General features: G+C 45.1%; 1 protein-coding gene across 7 annotated transcripts in view; it reads right to left on the bottom strand.

The window, feature by feature from the left end:
* RIMS1 (regulating synaptic membrane exocytosis 1) overlaps positions 1-14,232 on the bottom strand; it is a 400,438-nt gene extending 386,206 nt beyond the window's left edge. For all 7 annotated transcript variants that reach the window (XM_044292437.1, XM_044292436.1, XM_044292439.1 and 4 more), the window contains exon 1: positions 13,963-14,232. In XM_044292437.1, the coding sequence (XP_044148372.1) occupies positions 13,963-14,126 (164 nt within the window). In that variant the 5' untranslated portion in view covers positions 14,127-14,232. The remainder of the gene's footprint in view (positions 1-13,962) is intronic.
* Between the last annotated feature and the right edge of the window lie 1,991 nt (positions 14,233-16,223).

The following is a 16,223-nucleotide window of genomic DNA, read 5'->3' as shown; positions in this document are numbered from 1 at the left end:
TGCTCAAATGATACCAATATAAGAGCATAGATAATCAGTGTAAAGAAAGCAAACTAATAAGTGCATTATACAATGTATAGAAAGGATATGCTGCACTCCATCATGTAGGACCTTACTCCGTATGATAGCAAGAATGATACTTGATACTCAAACAGAGAATCAGTTGTTTGTGAGTTTACTTCACAACCCTCTACACCAGGGATGCTCAACCTGCGGCCCTCCAGCTGTTGTAAAACTACAATTCCCAGCATGCCCTAATAGCTGTAGGCTGTCCAGGCATGCTGGGAGTTGTAGTTTTGCAACAGCTGGAGGGCCGCAGGTTGAGCATCCCTGCTCTACACAGATGAACATATACACGTAATGTGTTGGTCCTGGAATATGGACCTTCCTCAGACATGGACTACATACAGCAGGAAGTACACTCTAGCGCTGGGTAGAACAGTGCTATGGAGAAGCCATGGAGAGTACTGTACTTCCTGCTGTATGCAGTCCGTGCCTGAGGAAGGTCTATATTTCAAGACCGAAACATGACATGTATATGTATATGTTCATCTCTGTGGACTACTAATGAACTCACAAGCAACTGATTGCACAGTAAGGCTGGGTTCACATCACGTTTTTGCCATCTGTTTAACGCATACAAAAAAACGTATGAGTTAAACAGATGCCTCTGACGGATGTCATGCAGCGGCATCGTCACCATACAGTTCTATTGATGGAAAAACGTGGTGTGCTATGCTTTTGTATCCCTTTTTCCTAACATATATGTTAAATGGACGACAAACGTGATGTAAACCCAGCCTAAGGGAGCATTCATACGACCGTGTTTTTCTTCCGCGTCCGTTCTGCAATTTTTGCGGACAATGCACAGACCCATTCATTTCTTTGGGTCCGCGAAAATTGCGGAATGCCTTTCATTGTCATCCGTGTGCTGTCCGTTCTGTGTGTCCGTTCCTTTTATTTTAGAACATGTCCTATACTTGGCCGCAAATTGCGGTTCGTCGCCCCAATAGGTCCGTAAAAAACGGATAGCACACTGAAATGCATCTGTATGTCATCCGTTTTTTGCAGACCCCTGGACTGAAAACATTCTAGGAAACCCTATTTCAGTCCCATTTCAGTTTTTTGCGGACCGTGAAAAACGAATGACACACGGAAGCACCACGTCCGTATTATACGGAACGGAAACGGAAAGATAACTGAAGACATACGGAACACACGGATCCATGATTTGCGGACCGCAAAACCAACACGGTTGTGTGAATTCTCCCAAAGCGTGAGTTTCACGTATAGTCTTGTACAGTACAATGATTAGACTCATGTACAATTAAAGGGACACTTCCATAAAAAAGGGTTTTAGCACATACTAACAGCCTATATGTGACTATTTCAAGTATTTATTAATTTTTTATAAAAAAATAAAAAATTGTTTGTTTTCTGGAGAGAGTTTGTAAGTCTCTCCATGTATTTTACTTCCTGTCCTGGCTCTTTAACTTCCTCTTTGTCTGGACTTTCAGCACATCAGATAGTCTTGCTTGACTTTCACAGTCAGACCATCACTGTAACCAGAGAGAGACGCCTGTAGAGCATCACACATTACACTAATCAATGAGATGCTCTTCTGTGGGCATCTTTATCTAGGCCTATAAAAACTCTAATAGTGCTGACCCAATTCTACACCTACCATTATAAAGAGAATTGCATTGCAGATAAATTCTTCCCCTCACAGCAGCAGTAAAATGACAATGAATTACCTATTTATAAAGGAGTTTATCTCTGTGCTGACTGCTGCAGAAGGACAATATTTTGTATTTCGTTTTTAATGGCATAGTACTGCCGAATTGAAAAACACAGCCAAAAATCTAAGCAAAAAATAGTTTTCTATGAATATTGAGTTAAAAAAAATAACCTTTTCTGATGACGCATCCCTTTATAGTGGATCTGCCATGAGTCTATGCTGCCCTATGTACGTATTAGCTAAAACAGCACAAACATATGGAATAATAGGCTAATTTGGCTAATTGGAGTAATAAAAGAATACACTGTGTACATACAGTAGTTTATAATACACTCCTCCCAACCTCCTCCATCATAAATATAGTTGTCACGGTGGGGGGTGGGAGGAAATTCCCCACCGAACACCAAAGGTAAACAGGAGTAGAAACTAGGCTTGGACACTGGAGAAAGGGAGCAGGGCACCTCCTAATGCCACCCTAATGCTAGTCCTGACTAACTAACAGTATGAATGGTAGGGAAGTTCATACACCGTAACCTAGGGCCCAAACACACCCTGTAGAACACGGGTTATAGTGTCAGGACTAGAGACGACCGCTTCCTCCACCAGAAGGATGAACCAGAATCTCCCACAGGCCTAGAAACATAGAGACATGACAGCGAGCAGCAAGCTGGAATCCATGTATATGTACTTGAACCCGAACACCATACAGGACACAGTACAAACAACAAACACAGAACCCAGCACACCAGTAACTGCCTGGACCCCCATGCAGACAGGATGACTGGCGGCCTGAGGCAGAACTGCACACTGACTTGTTCTTCCCCCTCCGTGGAACCCAGGAGCACTCTCACCGAAGGCACAGACAGGGGACATGTCTAGCATCCATACAGGACTATACACATCATGGACAGACCAGACATGGAACAACAACTAGACATACAACACCCACCCAAACACAGAATAGGAAAAGGAAGGGAAGGTGACATCGAGATGACATAGAGATGATATCAATGTCTCACAAGGTGGCCCTCAAGGACTAGGCAGATGGAACACCCAGGACAGGAGCATAGCTCCAGCACCAACAGAGGCTGGAAGACAACTAACCCTAGACTACCAGCCACAGGCTAATAGCACCAAGTGACCACACCCAGCCAGGAACACAACCCTACACACACCAGACAGAGAAGGAACCAGGAGAAAGGAGCAAAGCACACACATGCTGAATAAACAACACGTTGCCCCAGGCAACAAGCATGCACGGCTAACGTATCACGGCAAACAACAATGAGACCGTGCCACACAGCCGTGACAATAGTGTAACAAACTCCCAGCAGACGCTCAATGTTTTTAATTTATCTGCTCATTTATTTCTACAGGTATATATCCATAAAACATACGCGTTTCAGCTGAAACACATCCGCTTTATGGATGTATACCTGTGGAAATGAATGAGCATATAAATTGTAAACATTGAGCGTCTGCTGGGAGTTCATTACACTGTGTTTGTTGGAGACCTCTCCTTCCCGCATACCGAATCGGGTGCTGACCATACTTCTTCATATTCCATCATGAATATGGCAGACTCATGAACTATGTGACCAGTGTAGGCTTTGATCACGCCTATTAGCCAAATAGCACAATATATATTGAATGACTCCGCCCAGATGACTATTTAGAGATACTGGCCATATGGTGTGCCCAGTATACGTTCATTTTCTTCATAATGGTAATAAGCACATTGTACACAGGGGCATGCTGATAAAGCTATTGCACAGCAATATAACGGTATGGTGGTCGTTTACGGTAGAAGATGAAGTGGCAGGTTCTCTCTAAACTATAGGACCATGGATAGCACATGACAGGTCTACAGTACCATGGTCAGCTCCATGATCCTCAATGAGCACTGTGCATCGAAATACTGATGCATTAACTGCTGAGCAGTCAGAAATGTGACCAAATAACATGATAAAATAAACTGACCCTCTGCAGGAGAAGCTTTTTGTGTTCCTGATCACCACAAGAGATAACACTGTGCATGTTAGTTATTACCATGGTTTATTATTAGGAAAAAATGCTGAGGATTTTGACAATTCAGTCGCCGGGGAGCCTTCAAACTAATGGACATCTAACCTCACATAGTTAAGGTGTAACCTTATATTTGTGGTTCTAAGACCTGTCCTCGGGGGACTTGTCAGGCTTGGACAACAAAAATCAAGTTCTCAAACAGCTACTTCAATCACAATTCTCAAACTGATTGTCTCACGGGCTGGAGTATGCTCAGGTTGTAATATTCTGGAAGGGTAACTATAAAACCAATGAACATAACATCAAATCAATTTAGTAATAATGTTAGGCATATTGCTTTTTGAACTTTTAGATGAAGCAGTCAGAATCATGTTGTAGTATGTTCAAGATATGAAAGGAGAACCTAGGCTAGAATCACACGTACAGTTTTTGGAGCTATCTTAAAGGGGTTGTGGAGAAATGGGAGCAGCGATGTAGTAACCGGCATCGTCTGCTACATAATGGATGGAGCTGTGTAGTCCACACTGCTGATCGGTGGAGGTGACTGACCCCCTCAATCAGATATTGGGGTACCTGAGCACAAATCTCACATTCACAAATGTCCATACAGCAGTGCGAGTCCAAAGTAACTTAAATAAACCATTTTGTTGGTTAAATAATCCACGTAAAGAAATGATAAAGAAAAAATATACTTTTGGTGCAGCTGGTCCAGTAATCAGAGAATTGTGGAATTTTTAGCTAATTGAACCAATTCAAAAAATAAAAAGCTCCAACATAATTTAAAATCGAGGTATAGCTCATATGTCAGACCACCATTGCACCCACACTCTTCTTTGTCCCGGTGCTGTTCTGGAGGAAGTTGAACAATGGTTGCGACCTCAGGGGCCATATTTTCATCACCTATCCTATGGGTAAGTAACAAACCTATATGGTGGGGAAAAAATGACAATTCCACAACTGACTTTTAGGCTACATTCACATGACTGTATTTTTGGTCCACGTCCAAACTGCATATTTTTTGCAGATCACACGCACACCCGTTCATTGTACATGGACAGCACATGGATGTCATCAGTGTGCTGTTCGCATCATTACAATGGAGCACTGCAAAAGCGCCGGATGCACATGGAACGCCTCTGTATTTTGCGGATCCGTGATATGCTTGCCGCAAGACAGAGATAGTGGTGTGAATGTATCCTTACTTTCACACTTGCGTTCAGAGCGGATCCGTCTGGGGTCTGCACAGACGGATCCGCTCATATAATGCAGACGATGGGATCTGTTCAGAACGTTTCCATCTGCATTCGATTTAAAAAAAAAAAATTGTAAGTGTGGAAGTAGCTCAGACGGATCTGTCCAGACTTTACATTGAAAGTCAATGGGGGACGGATCTGTTTGAAAATTGAGCCATATTGTGTCAACTTCAAACGGATCTGTCCCCATTGACTTACATTGTAAGCCTGGACGGATCCGTTTGCCTCCGCACGGCCAGGCGGACACCCGAACGCTGCAAGCTGCGTTCGGGTGTCCGCCTTCTGAGCGGAGCGGAGGACAAACGGTGCCAGACTGAGGCATTCTGAGCGGATCCGCATCCACTGAGAATGCATTGGGGCTGTACGGATGCGTTCGGGGCCGCTTGTGAGAGCCTTCAAACGGAGCTCACAAGCGGAGCCCCGAACGCTAATAATTTACCCATGGGCTTCCTATTCTTTTGCTTTATAATGGAAGTCAAACATTGGGTATGTGACAAATATTGTCTGACAAAAAGCTGCAAAAAAAAATCACTGTCAAAAATGCAGAACTTGACTATAGGGTCCACATGTGGTGTGAATAGAGTCATATTCTTAAAGATACTGTTTATGACTGTATACATTTTACAGTTTTACGTAAATCTGCTTACAATATTCACCACCTTTGTAAGTTCATTGCTTTTATATCGGACTGTTTAGTCCCGAGCTGCATTCACATGTATGGGTTTTCAGGGACTTTAATACTGATAACCTATCCCTAGGACAGGTCACTCCTGGCACTCTCACAGATCAGTTGGCTGGCACATGCACTAGTAAGTGGCATAGCTACGTACTCTAGTGGCCAGGAGCGGTACTGCAGCAGAGATGAGCCTATTGTGGACCTCTGGAGCTCCTTAGCTGACCAGTAGGCGTGCTGGGAGTGGAAAACCAACAATCTGATATTCATGACCTGCCCTAAAGATAGGTCACCTGGAAAACCCATTTGACATTGCTTACTGACAGACATCATGTCAAGGTAACGGCTGTTTTTTTAGAACCTATTCACATTGCTGTTTTTTTAACGGCCAGTGAATAACTTCTGTCAAAAAATAGGAAGATTCCTACTTTTGGCCATCAGCCAGATGGACCTCTTTGAAATTAACGGCCGTTTAGACAGGAGTACATCCGTCTAACGCCCATTTCAGGAGTGTGCCCATCTAACAGCCTTTCAGGGGTTAAAATAAAGAAAAATACTCACCTCATCCACTTTCACTTGCAGGGACACTCATTCCTCACTGGATGCAGCAGGACCTGCACTCCCAGAATGATGACGCCACCATGCTAGGAGCGCAAGTCCTGCTGCATCCAGTGAGGAGTGAGTTTCCCTGCAAGTGAAAGTGGACGAGGGTTTTTTTTTTGCTTTTTTTAAAACAAGCAGAATGGGGACCCAAGGAGGGCATTCTTTATACTGGGGCCACTAATAAGGGCATTCTTTATACTGGGGCCACTAATGGGGGCATTAAAGGGGTTGTCCGGGTTCAGAGCTGAACCCGGACATATCCTCATTTTCACCCCGGCAGCCCCCCTGATTTGAGCATCGGAGCAGTTCATGCTCCGATGCTCTCCTTTGTCCTGTGCTAAATCGCGCAGGGCAAAGGCATTTTCTGGCGTTCGGGTGATGAATCGGCCTCTTCATAGGGCTGCCAGGCGGAGGCTTCCACCCAGCAGTGAGCCCTGTAAAACGGCTAGGGCAGCGCTAAAGCCCGCCCATCAGAGCCGGTGACATCACCGAACACACTGCTGGGCAGAAGCCGCCGCCCGGCAGTGTGTTATTGTAAGTAAAAGAGCCCTTGCCCTGCGCGATCCAGCGCAGATCAAGGGAGAGCATCGGAGCATGAAATTATGCCTAGGTGAAATTATGGGTATGTCTGGATTCAGCTCTGAACCTGGACCACCCCTTTAATAATACTGGGGAAACTAAGAGGGAAAAAATCACACTGAGGGCCCAATGGGGGGCATTTAATGTCCAAGGGACACCATGGGGGGCATTATGTATACTGAGGGCACTGTAGTGGTTGGGATAAAAAAATAATAATAATCCAATTGAATTCATCTGTTTTTAATGGCTGTTAAAAATGGATGCAAAATGGGCGTTACAGACAGACAGACGGCCAGGAAATAGATGCACAAATGGTTGAAAAATGTCCATGAAAAACTGACAGACTTTCCGTTTTTGATGGCCTAAGGCTACTGTCACACTAGCGTTTTTTGCTGGATCCAGCAGGGCTCAGGAAAAACGATTCCATTACTGATAATACAACTGGCTGCATCTGTAATGAACGGATCCGGTTGTATTATCTTTTACATTGCCAAGACGGATCCGTCATGAACTCCACTGAAAGTCAATGGGGGACAGATCCAATTTCTATTGTGTCTGAACAGAATGGAATGCTCTAAAATGCATTCCGTTCCGTTTTGCTCCGCATCCCATGCTGACAGAAAACCGCAGCTTGCTGCAGTTTGCTCTCCGTTATGGGAACGCAACCAAACAGAACGGAATGTATTTTGGAGCATTTTGTTCTGTTCAGTTACGTTTTGTCACCATTGACAATGAATGGGGACAAAGTGGAAGCGTTTTTTTCCGGTATTGAGACCCTGTGATGGATCTCAATACCGGAAAATAGAAACGCTAGTGGGAAAGTAGCCTAAGGCTTTCTTCACACATAGTGTGAAATATATCATGACAGACTGCATTCCCCCATAGTTTTTGGGTGTTTTTCCATAGCATGTTATTAAAATACTGCCCAAAATGTTCAAATGCAATACAAACATGCCCGAAAGGCAATATGTACAGTATGTAGTGCATTTCATAATGCCACGTGATGCCATGCTAATACCCTTTTCCCTACATCACATTACAGAGCATGGTTTAAAGAGGTTGTCCAGCCTTTGCTAAGTGATGGCAGTATGGCTATCCTCAGGATAAGCCATCACTAGCTGAATTGTGGAGGTCCAACACCCCGCAGCCCCCCCCCCCCCCATCATGCTGTTTTATAGAAGTCAGTACTAAAACTACACTGCCCCGTCCACCTTGTAGTGGGGAGCTTGTTACTACAGTGCTGTGTAGTTCTGGTGCTGACTTCTGGTGATGAAGCTACACCCGAAAAGCTGACGGGTCAGACGACCCCCGTCAATCAGCTTACCTTAAAACAGGTTATCACTTATTAAAGGCTAGACCACCCTTTAATGTGCACAAACGCTGGAGCTCTGAAACCAGCAAAGTGGGCGAGAGTACCGGGTATCGAAATATTGATGTTTTTTCGATACTTTGATGCCCTGTTGGGTTGGGTACTGACATTTTCAGTCTTTCGATACTAAGCTGTGCTACTGTTTGCATGCCATATTCTCATCAGCGGCAGCATGGGGAGAATGAAGAAGAGTGTCCCTTCCTTCCCACTGTGACGGACGGCCATTGCCACCAATGAAAATGTGGAGCAGGCTGATGGGGGGTGTCAGGGAGGGAGCATAGGGCTCTGCTTGCCAGCCAGCAGCATAGAGGAACATTGCAGTTATGTGAGATAAATGATGGGGGTAGCTTATAATTAATGTGAGGCACATGGTGTTTTTACTAAAGTACCTCCATGTGCCTCACGTTAATAGTCAGGGACCCCATCAAGTAACTCCTCACATAACAGACGACATGGGGTTAATGTGAAGTACATGATGAGGTACATTATATTTACTATTAATATGAGGCACATGGAGGTCCAAATTGATAAAACCATGTGCCTTGCAATAATAGGAAGTAACTCCATCACATACCTCCACACATTAACGCCATGTTGCCCATTACGTGAGGAGGTACGTGATGGGGTTACTATTAATGTGAGGCACATGGTATTATCAATTTGAACTCCTATGATGTGCCTTACATTAACCCCATCATGTACCACCTCCCACCTACATTTGGAAGGACTTTACACTTTTTTATTTTTTTTGCAAAGTATCGATTTGGTATTGACTATCATAATTCTTTACTTGCTATTAAAATCAAAGCTCAAACTCTGGTATCCTCCTCAGGACTATAACCCAGGACTAATACTCACAATCAGTGAGCGATAAGTAATGCAATGTATTTACAAAGTTCTCCATTTTTATTTTTTTTAAAGCACACCTACCACCAAAATGATCTTACTTAGACCTCCTCTACCTTCTACACAGAGCTGTCGTACTATACTGCTGAAAGCTCATTTTGGCAAACTCTACATTGAGGTGAACTGTTAATCTACTAATTTATTCTATACAAATATATCTTACAAAAAGGTTTAAAGTGGTTGTTCAGGATTTTTTTTATTTCCTCCCACTCAACAAAAACCTTTTTGGAGAGTCATCCGTACCTGCTCCCCACTGCTCCGGTTGGGTTCTGTGGCATCACGACTTCCATTTGTAGTGTCCCACTAGGTAAAGGTGGGCACTGCACAGGTTAATGTGTATTCATTGCATTTAATTTCATGCGGTTGTTTTCCCTGTATTATATGGGTGTCAGGCCTGTCAGGGTGTAGTTTAGCCTCCCAGACGTTAGAGGGAGCTGGAGAGCCCTAGTTACATATAGGAAGGCCCAGACAGGGAAGTGTTAGTTCATTCCAGGGGACTAGAGGAGTTACTTTGTCCACCTGAAGCTCCTGAAGCTAGGATCAGCTCAGTAGAGACACCCCAGTTGCAGGACCCAACCTCCTGGGAGAAACCCATAGTTATCCACCTTACAAGAGAAGGCGATCCAGGGTAAGCTAAGTAACCCTGATGGGCAGAGGAAACTAGAAAGTGCAGCAAGAATATAATACCTGAGGAATACAGTAACCAAGGATTTAAGCCACCCTTTAGGCATCCGGGCCTTGGGAGATAGAGCCAGAGCAGGAGTTCTAGAAAGGACAGTGTACATTGATTCTGAGGAAAAGTACAACCTGCTGCTGAGTGCTTGTGAAATTACCCTCTGCGTATCTTGCATAGCTATTGCCTGCCATATTGTGAATAAGCCTACTTGTGGAACTGTGAATGAAAGACTGTACTACTACCTGCTGTACAAAGTTGGATTGTTCAGTAAAGTTTACGTTTGGTTCACTATTCTACTTGTGTACCTCCATCATTCCAACCACCAACCGGCGTGCCACCGTCCAAAGGCACTGGCGTCACGAATACAACAGGGACCTTGCCCCAGGCACTCAAAATACCCGTAACATCCAGGGCACCTCATCCACCATCAGGCCTGGTCCATATATACAGAGCGTGCCCCAGAGGAACCGTGTCTACCTCTCCTTCGCTGCCACGCACCTGCCCAGGGTTCTCCAATATAGTGAGTAACCCTCGATTGCCCATAACCAAGATCTCACTTCGTCATACCCTGCAGGTCTGGCGTGTTGCACATTCTCTGCCTGTAAACTTCCTGTACAGACTGGGTCATATGTGCCACTAAAGCCATTGACTGGCCTCCGCGGTGACGTGTCACCGAAGGGGCACATCACTCCATCTGTGCAAGACGTTTACAGGCAGGGGCTGTATTTCCAGAGGAGACATCCCATGAGCCATGGAGCCTGAACAATGCAAGTTCTCTTCAGCTATACCAAGACCAACAATCAACTGATCAATGCTTTTCCAGCATGGTGAATCTCTGGCGATCATCTGGTATAAACAGGAAAGCCTCATCTGGTCACGGCATTTATATTGGCTGATCATGTAATAGATGAAGAGCTAAGTTTATCAAATCAGGAGCCAACTTTTTTTAGTGGTTTGGGCTATGGTTCATAAAGTCCTCTGTGACAACCATATACCCTAGTATGAGCTATGGAAACAGCTGTCTTCTTAAGACAACCCTTTTAACTTTTTAATTGGCCAAGTAATAAAAACTTTTGTAGACAAACACACAAAATATGGGTGGCCACCTCTTTATTCATTCTCCATCTCACCAGCCAGCTAGGGGAAGCCCAATCGGGAGATAGGTGAAGGATTCCAGAGGTGGGAATAGTATCTATGAAACATTATGGCATATTATGTGGATATGATCTAAGTGTCTAAAATGCCACTTTAAAGTTTCTTGTTCAAATTAGGCTGGGGCTACAAGGCGATCTTGGTCGCAACATACTTCACGCAACTAAGGATCGCTGTGTAGCAGTTCAGCCGCAGAACTGAATGGTGTTGCAGCTCAACTCTCAAGTTGTTGCCGCAACCACAGAATTGCCAAAAAATCCAGCGAGCTTGGATTCTTTGCAACACCATTCGGTTGTATAGCTGTACAGCTACACAGTAATCCTTGGCCACGTGGAGTGTATCACAGCCTAGATTGCCATGTATCCCCAGCCTCTATATGTGCAAAAGAAAGGGAAGCATTTTCAAAGTGGACCCCTTTATGCAAGCATTTCCGACTTTACCTAATCCGTAGGGCCACTCAATGAGGTTGAAGAATTTACACCTACTACTACTAATGACCAACTACTTTATAGTTCTTCCACTCCTACATACATGGGAGACTAGAATGAGCCCTCAACCACAACATACAACCACAAAATGTAAAAATTATATATGAGAACATTTATGAGAAGATGTCTCATCAAAGCTCCACAAATAAAAACTGTATGGATTATTATGCAATCATGGTACGGGATGGATTGCAACCTGTGCGTATGTAGTGCAGGTCCATCTCTAGAATGAGACCCTCGACTTCTGGCCAGAATGAGACAGCCAGAGAGGGCTGTGCTATACCTGTATGAGAGTTATGGAAACAGCACGGCATTCTCAGCTGTTTCCATAGTCCGACTCCAGAACACCTCTACCGGCTAAATTCCAGCCAAATGAGTGTGGAAGGAGGTCCTCCTTCTAGACATGGGTGGCACATGGGGTAGAAGTGACACACACAGGGCAATTTTCCTGCCACACCTAAAGAACAAGCAGCATCTTCCACTAGAATTTGCAAGCTAAAGGTCCATCTCCTGCTGTCACTTTTGGCAGGAGATGCAGCTTGTCCTGGAGGGTAATGAGGAGGGGAGGCTGCATAGCACTTGGGTCACTGAGTACCATCCAAAGCGCAACTGCAGTGATTGCTCTTTCTCTGCCTCTGCTCACCAGACCGCAGTCACTTTCTCCAACCCAGGGACAGTGCTCCTCAAGGTATTTCACACTAGCCCTGATATGGAGGACCATTGGCTTAGACAAAAAAACAAAAAAAAAAACAAGGTATATTGCTATAACATACTGAATACATTGTGCTGGAATGTTTGTTGCCCTGTAGCTCCGGCCTTATTGATACCCTGGCACACAAAAAATAGAGTCAGTTTGGGCACAGTGACTAAAAGATCTACCACCCCTGAACTATGTGAACATCGTCATGATGGACCTAAGAGACTGATGGATCTATTGGACAAGTCAGTGGGCAAAGCACAAGATGTTCACTGCTACCCCTACATAAGCAGAGATATCTTGTGTCCCGTGGATGTCATCATGGTATGGTAAGATGATATTATAAAGTATGTCCAAGGCTCCAAGAGAAATCATTGACATTACTGTGCCATCTTCAATGTGCTGGATACATTAAGAACATGAGGCTACCCAAGTCCTGGTCGCCAATATGCTATATTACCATGCTGCCAACTGTTAAAATGTGCCACACCCACCCAAGACTACATCAACCGCCATGCTGTATGTGACATAACCATTTCATTCATAAGAGGCCAGCTTAATCCTAATCCCTACATCATGCTCCTCTGTGAATTAGCTCAGATTTCTCAGTATGATGTTAACAGGTTAATACGCTATAAGATGTTGGCTTTTCACCAACAAACAGATGGACATTTTTTTATTTTTCTCTGTTTCTAATTTGTCATTAAAAATACAAAAAAAAAAAAAAAATTTTTAAAGATACAGGACTATTGAAGCCACTGGTCATTGGTAATCTGCTGTATCTTGCAAATGTTCCACAGGCCAGTGTGGTCACATACACATAGTTCAGCTGCGGTGGCCATTCTGGCATGGTCAGAAGTGTCTACTCTTCTACTGAGGATACCCAACCATATATTTAAGAGGAGAATATAACAGGTGAAGACAAAATCCAAGCCCTCCCGATTGCAAACTGATTGTGCTTTATGACAGTACTGAAACCGTTCTCTTCCTGCAAGGCCCATGGGTTATAAAACAGCAGGGGATTCATATGGCAGACCAACAACTACATCCCATTTCATTCATTCAGTCTATGGAAATAACAAGCTGCCAACCTGCATGGTAATGATGAATCCATGCACGTATGATGGAGATACAACTGATCTATGGTAGAAAGTAATTCTGCCATACAGTGTGTATATATATATATATATATATATATATACATACCATTAGCTATAATGGACAACACTGATCCCATCAGACATTTAAATGGGGAGTACAAGTCAAAAATGACAGATGAAGAAGGCTTCAGCTTTTCCTCCATCAGAAAATGCAACCACACCCCATGCTCCCCAGACCCGCAAGTCAGCTGCCCACTTCCCCTCCACCACCCAGAGACATGGTGGAGATGACCAGGGCACACACTGGGACCTTCTCTCACCCCACCCTACATTTGTGCTTCCCATAGAGCTTCCATGCAATGGTCATCATGAATGAGCTTCAGCAGAGGAGGTCCCTATGTGACAATGGTGCCATGCCAGGCTGGGTAGGCCTGGGAGCTCTGTCCATCCACCCAGGACAGGTCTCCTGCAGGCCACAGACTAATGAGTTCAGGCTGTCTATTGCAGTACATGGAGACATCTCTTCCATTTGCAGGCAGTGCAGTGAATCACAGCTGTGCTACCTGTCAATGGATGGAAATGAGGCAAGATGAGGAGCCTGACATCATCCCCATTCAGCAGCACCCGGGGGGTTCATCCCAGCCCTGCTGCACCTGAATGCCAGGCTCTCCTGGTAAGAAGTGAATGCATGTGATGCCCTTACTTGAGCATGGCCTCTTCCTTCTCCTCCTCCTCCTTCTGTCGGTTCATCACTGCCATGATCGTGTTCCTCTCGTCCTCGGTCAGATGGCTGAGATCGGGGAGATCGGACATCGGGGGAGGCACTAGGGGTGGCCGGGGGCCTCTGGGCCCCATTGAAGAAGACATGGTGTGAGTGGAGGGGGCAGGAGGAGCGGCCACCTTCAGCCTTCACAGCTACAGTATGGACCACTTGTCTCCCCCACCCCACCTAGTTACAGGAGCGCTAGCGGCCAGTCACACAGGGGCCCCTGCACATCCCTAGCAGAGGCTCTGGGGAGGGGGACGGGTCCCCCCAGGTGTCACAAGGCTGGGGGCGTCATCCTCGGAGCCCTGCCGTCCTCCTGTCCGTGCTGTCCCGGGTGCAGCCGCCGCCGCTGCTGCTGACATACAGGCTGATGTGGGAGTGGAGAAGGGGGGATGAACACAAGCTGTTATCACTGTGCGGTGGGGGAGGGGCGGATGACTGCATCCCTCCCTGGCAAGACAGCAGCAGCATCCATCATCTTCCTCCTTGCCTGGCAAGCATCATATGGCCGTCCTGTCACCCTATGTCCCCTATACACGTCTGTCCTGTATGGTGTCCGTGTATCCATCCGTGTACATGACAATTACCGCCTGCAGCTCCACCCTTCATCCATCTGCCAGGCTACACTGTGCGGCTATGACTGCCTACTGATGACACCTTACTACAGGGCATATAGAGAGACACTGCCCAAAGTGGGCATCACATCCATAGGTACCTGCCAAAACCATGGGTCCTCCCTTTCCAGCCCTCAAGCTCCTCTCAAGGCCTTCCACTAAATTCTGAATCACGATGGCTGCCCCACAAAGCACCAGTGAGGTTGGGTAAAGCTCTGTTCGATTTTCTGGTACATCATAGGAGCAGAAATATGAAAATGACAACAGTGAGTTCTCACATGATGGACACCAATAGCGTGGTGGAATCTCACACAGCCTAAGGGTACTTTCACACTAGCGTTTTTGTTTTCCGGTATTGAGTTCCGTCACAGGGGCTTAATACCGGAAAAAGACTAATCAGTTTCATCCTAATGCATTCTGAATGGAGAGCATTCCGTTAAGGATGCAATAGTTCAGTCCCTCTTCCATTTTTTGGACCGAGAAAATACTGCAGCATGCTGCGCATGACCGTATTTTCAGTCCGCATCTTATCCACATTTTTTGCATTACAAGTGCGGAACCATTCATTTCTATGTCATTCACGTGCTGTCCACATCCATTTGTACGCATGTTCCTCCCTCAAAAAAGATAGCACATGTCCTCTTCTTGTCCATAAAATAGAACATGTGCTCTTCTTGTCCATGAGCTAGAACATGTCCTCTTCTTGTCTGTAAGAGTGAACATGTCCTCTTTTTGTCCGTAGAATAGAACATATCCTCTTCTTGTTCGTAAGAAAGGACATGTCCTCTTCTTCTCCGTAAGAAAGAACATGTCCTCTTCTTGTTCATAAGATAGAACATGTCCTCTTCTTGTTCGTAAGATAGAACATGTCCTCTTCTTGTCCTTAAGATAGAACATGTCCTCTTCTTGTTCATAAGGTAGAACATGTCCTCTTCTTGTCCATAAGATAGAACATGTCCTTTTCTTGTCCATAAGATGGAACATGTTCTCTTCTTGTCCGTAAGGTAGAACATGTCCTCTTCTTGTCCATAGGATGAAACATGTCCTCTTCTTGTCTATGAGATAGAACATGTCCTTTTCTTGTCCATAAGATAGAACATTTCCTCTTCTTGTCCGTAAGATACAACATGTCCTCTTCTTGTCCGTAAGATAAAACATGTCCTCTTCTTGTCCGTAAGAGTGAACATTTCCTCTTCTTGTCCATAAGATAGAGCATTTCCTCTTCTTGTCCGTAAGATAGAACATGTCCCCTTCTTGTCCATAAGATAGAACATTTCCTCTTCTTGTCCATAAGATAGAACATGTCCTCTTCTTGTCCGTAAGATAGAACATGTCTAGTGATGAGCGAGCACCAAAGTATTCGGGTGTTCGGCCCGAACACATCGCGATATCCGTGCGCTTGGCCGAGCACCTGAGTATAATGGAAGTCAACGGGAGACAACCAGGCACCCCCTGCTCTGAAGAGGGGAGGGTGCCTGGTCCATTGGAAAGTGACAGAAACACCACCAAAATGGATCGTGAACAGCAAGGGGACGATGTCTGGATGCATCTTGGACTCCCAGGTCGCTGCAGGGAACTATTCTG

Source organism: Bufo gargarizans, chromosome 4 (assembly GCF_014858855.1).
Source record: "Bufo gargarizans isolate SCDJY-AF-19 chromosome 4, ASM1485885v1, whole genome shotgun sequence".
NCBI classification, from domain to species: Eukaryota; Metazoa; Chordata; class Amphibia; order Anura; family Bufonidae; genus Bufo; species Bufo gargarizans.
This window is presented reverse-complemented; position numbering and strand designations above follow the sequence as displayed.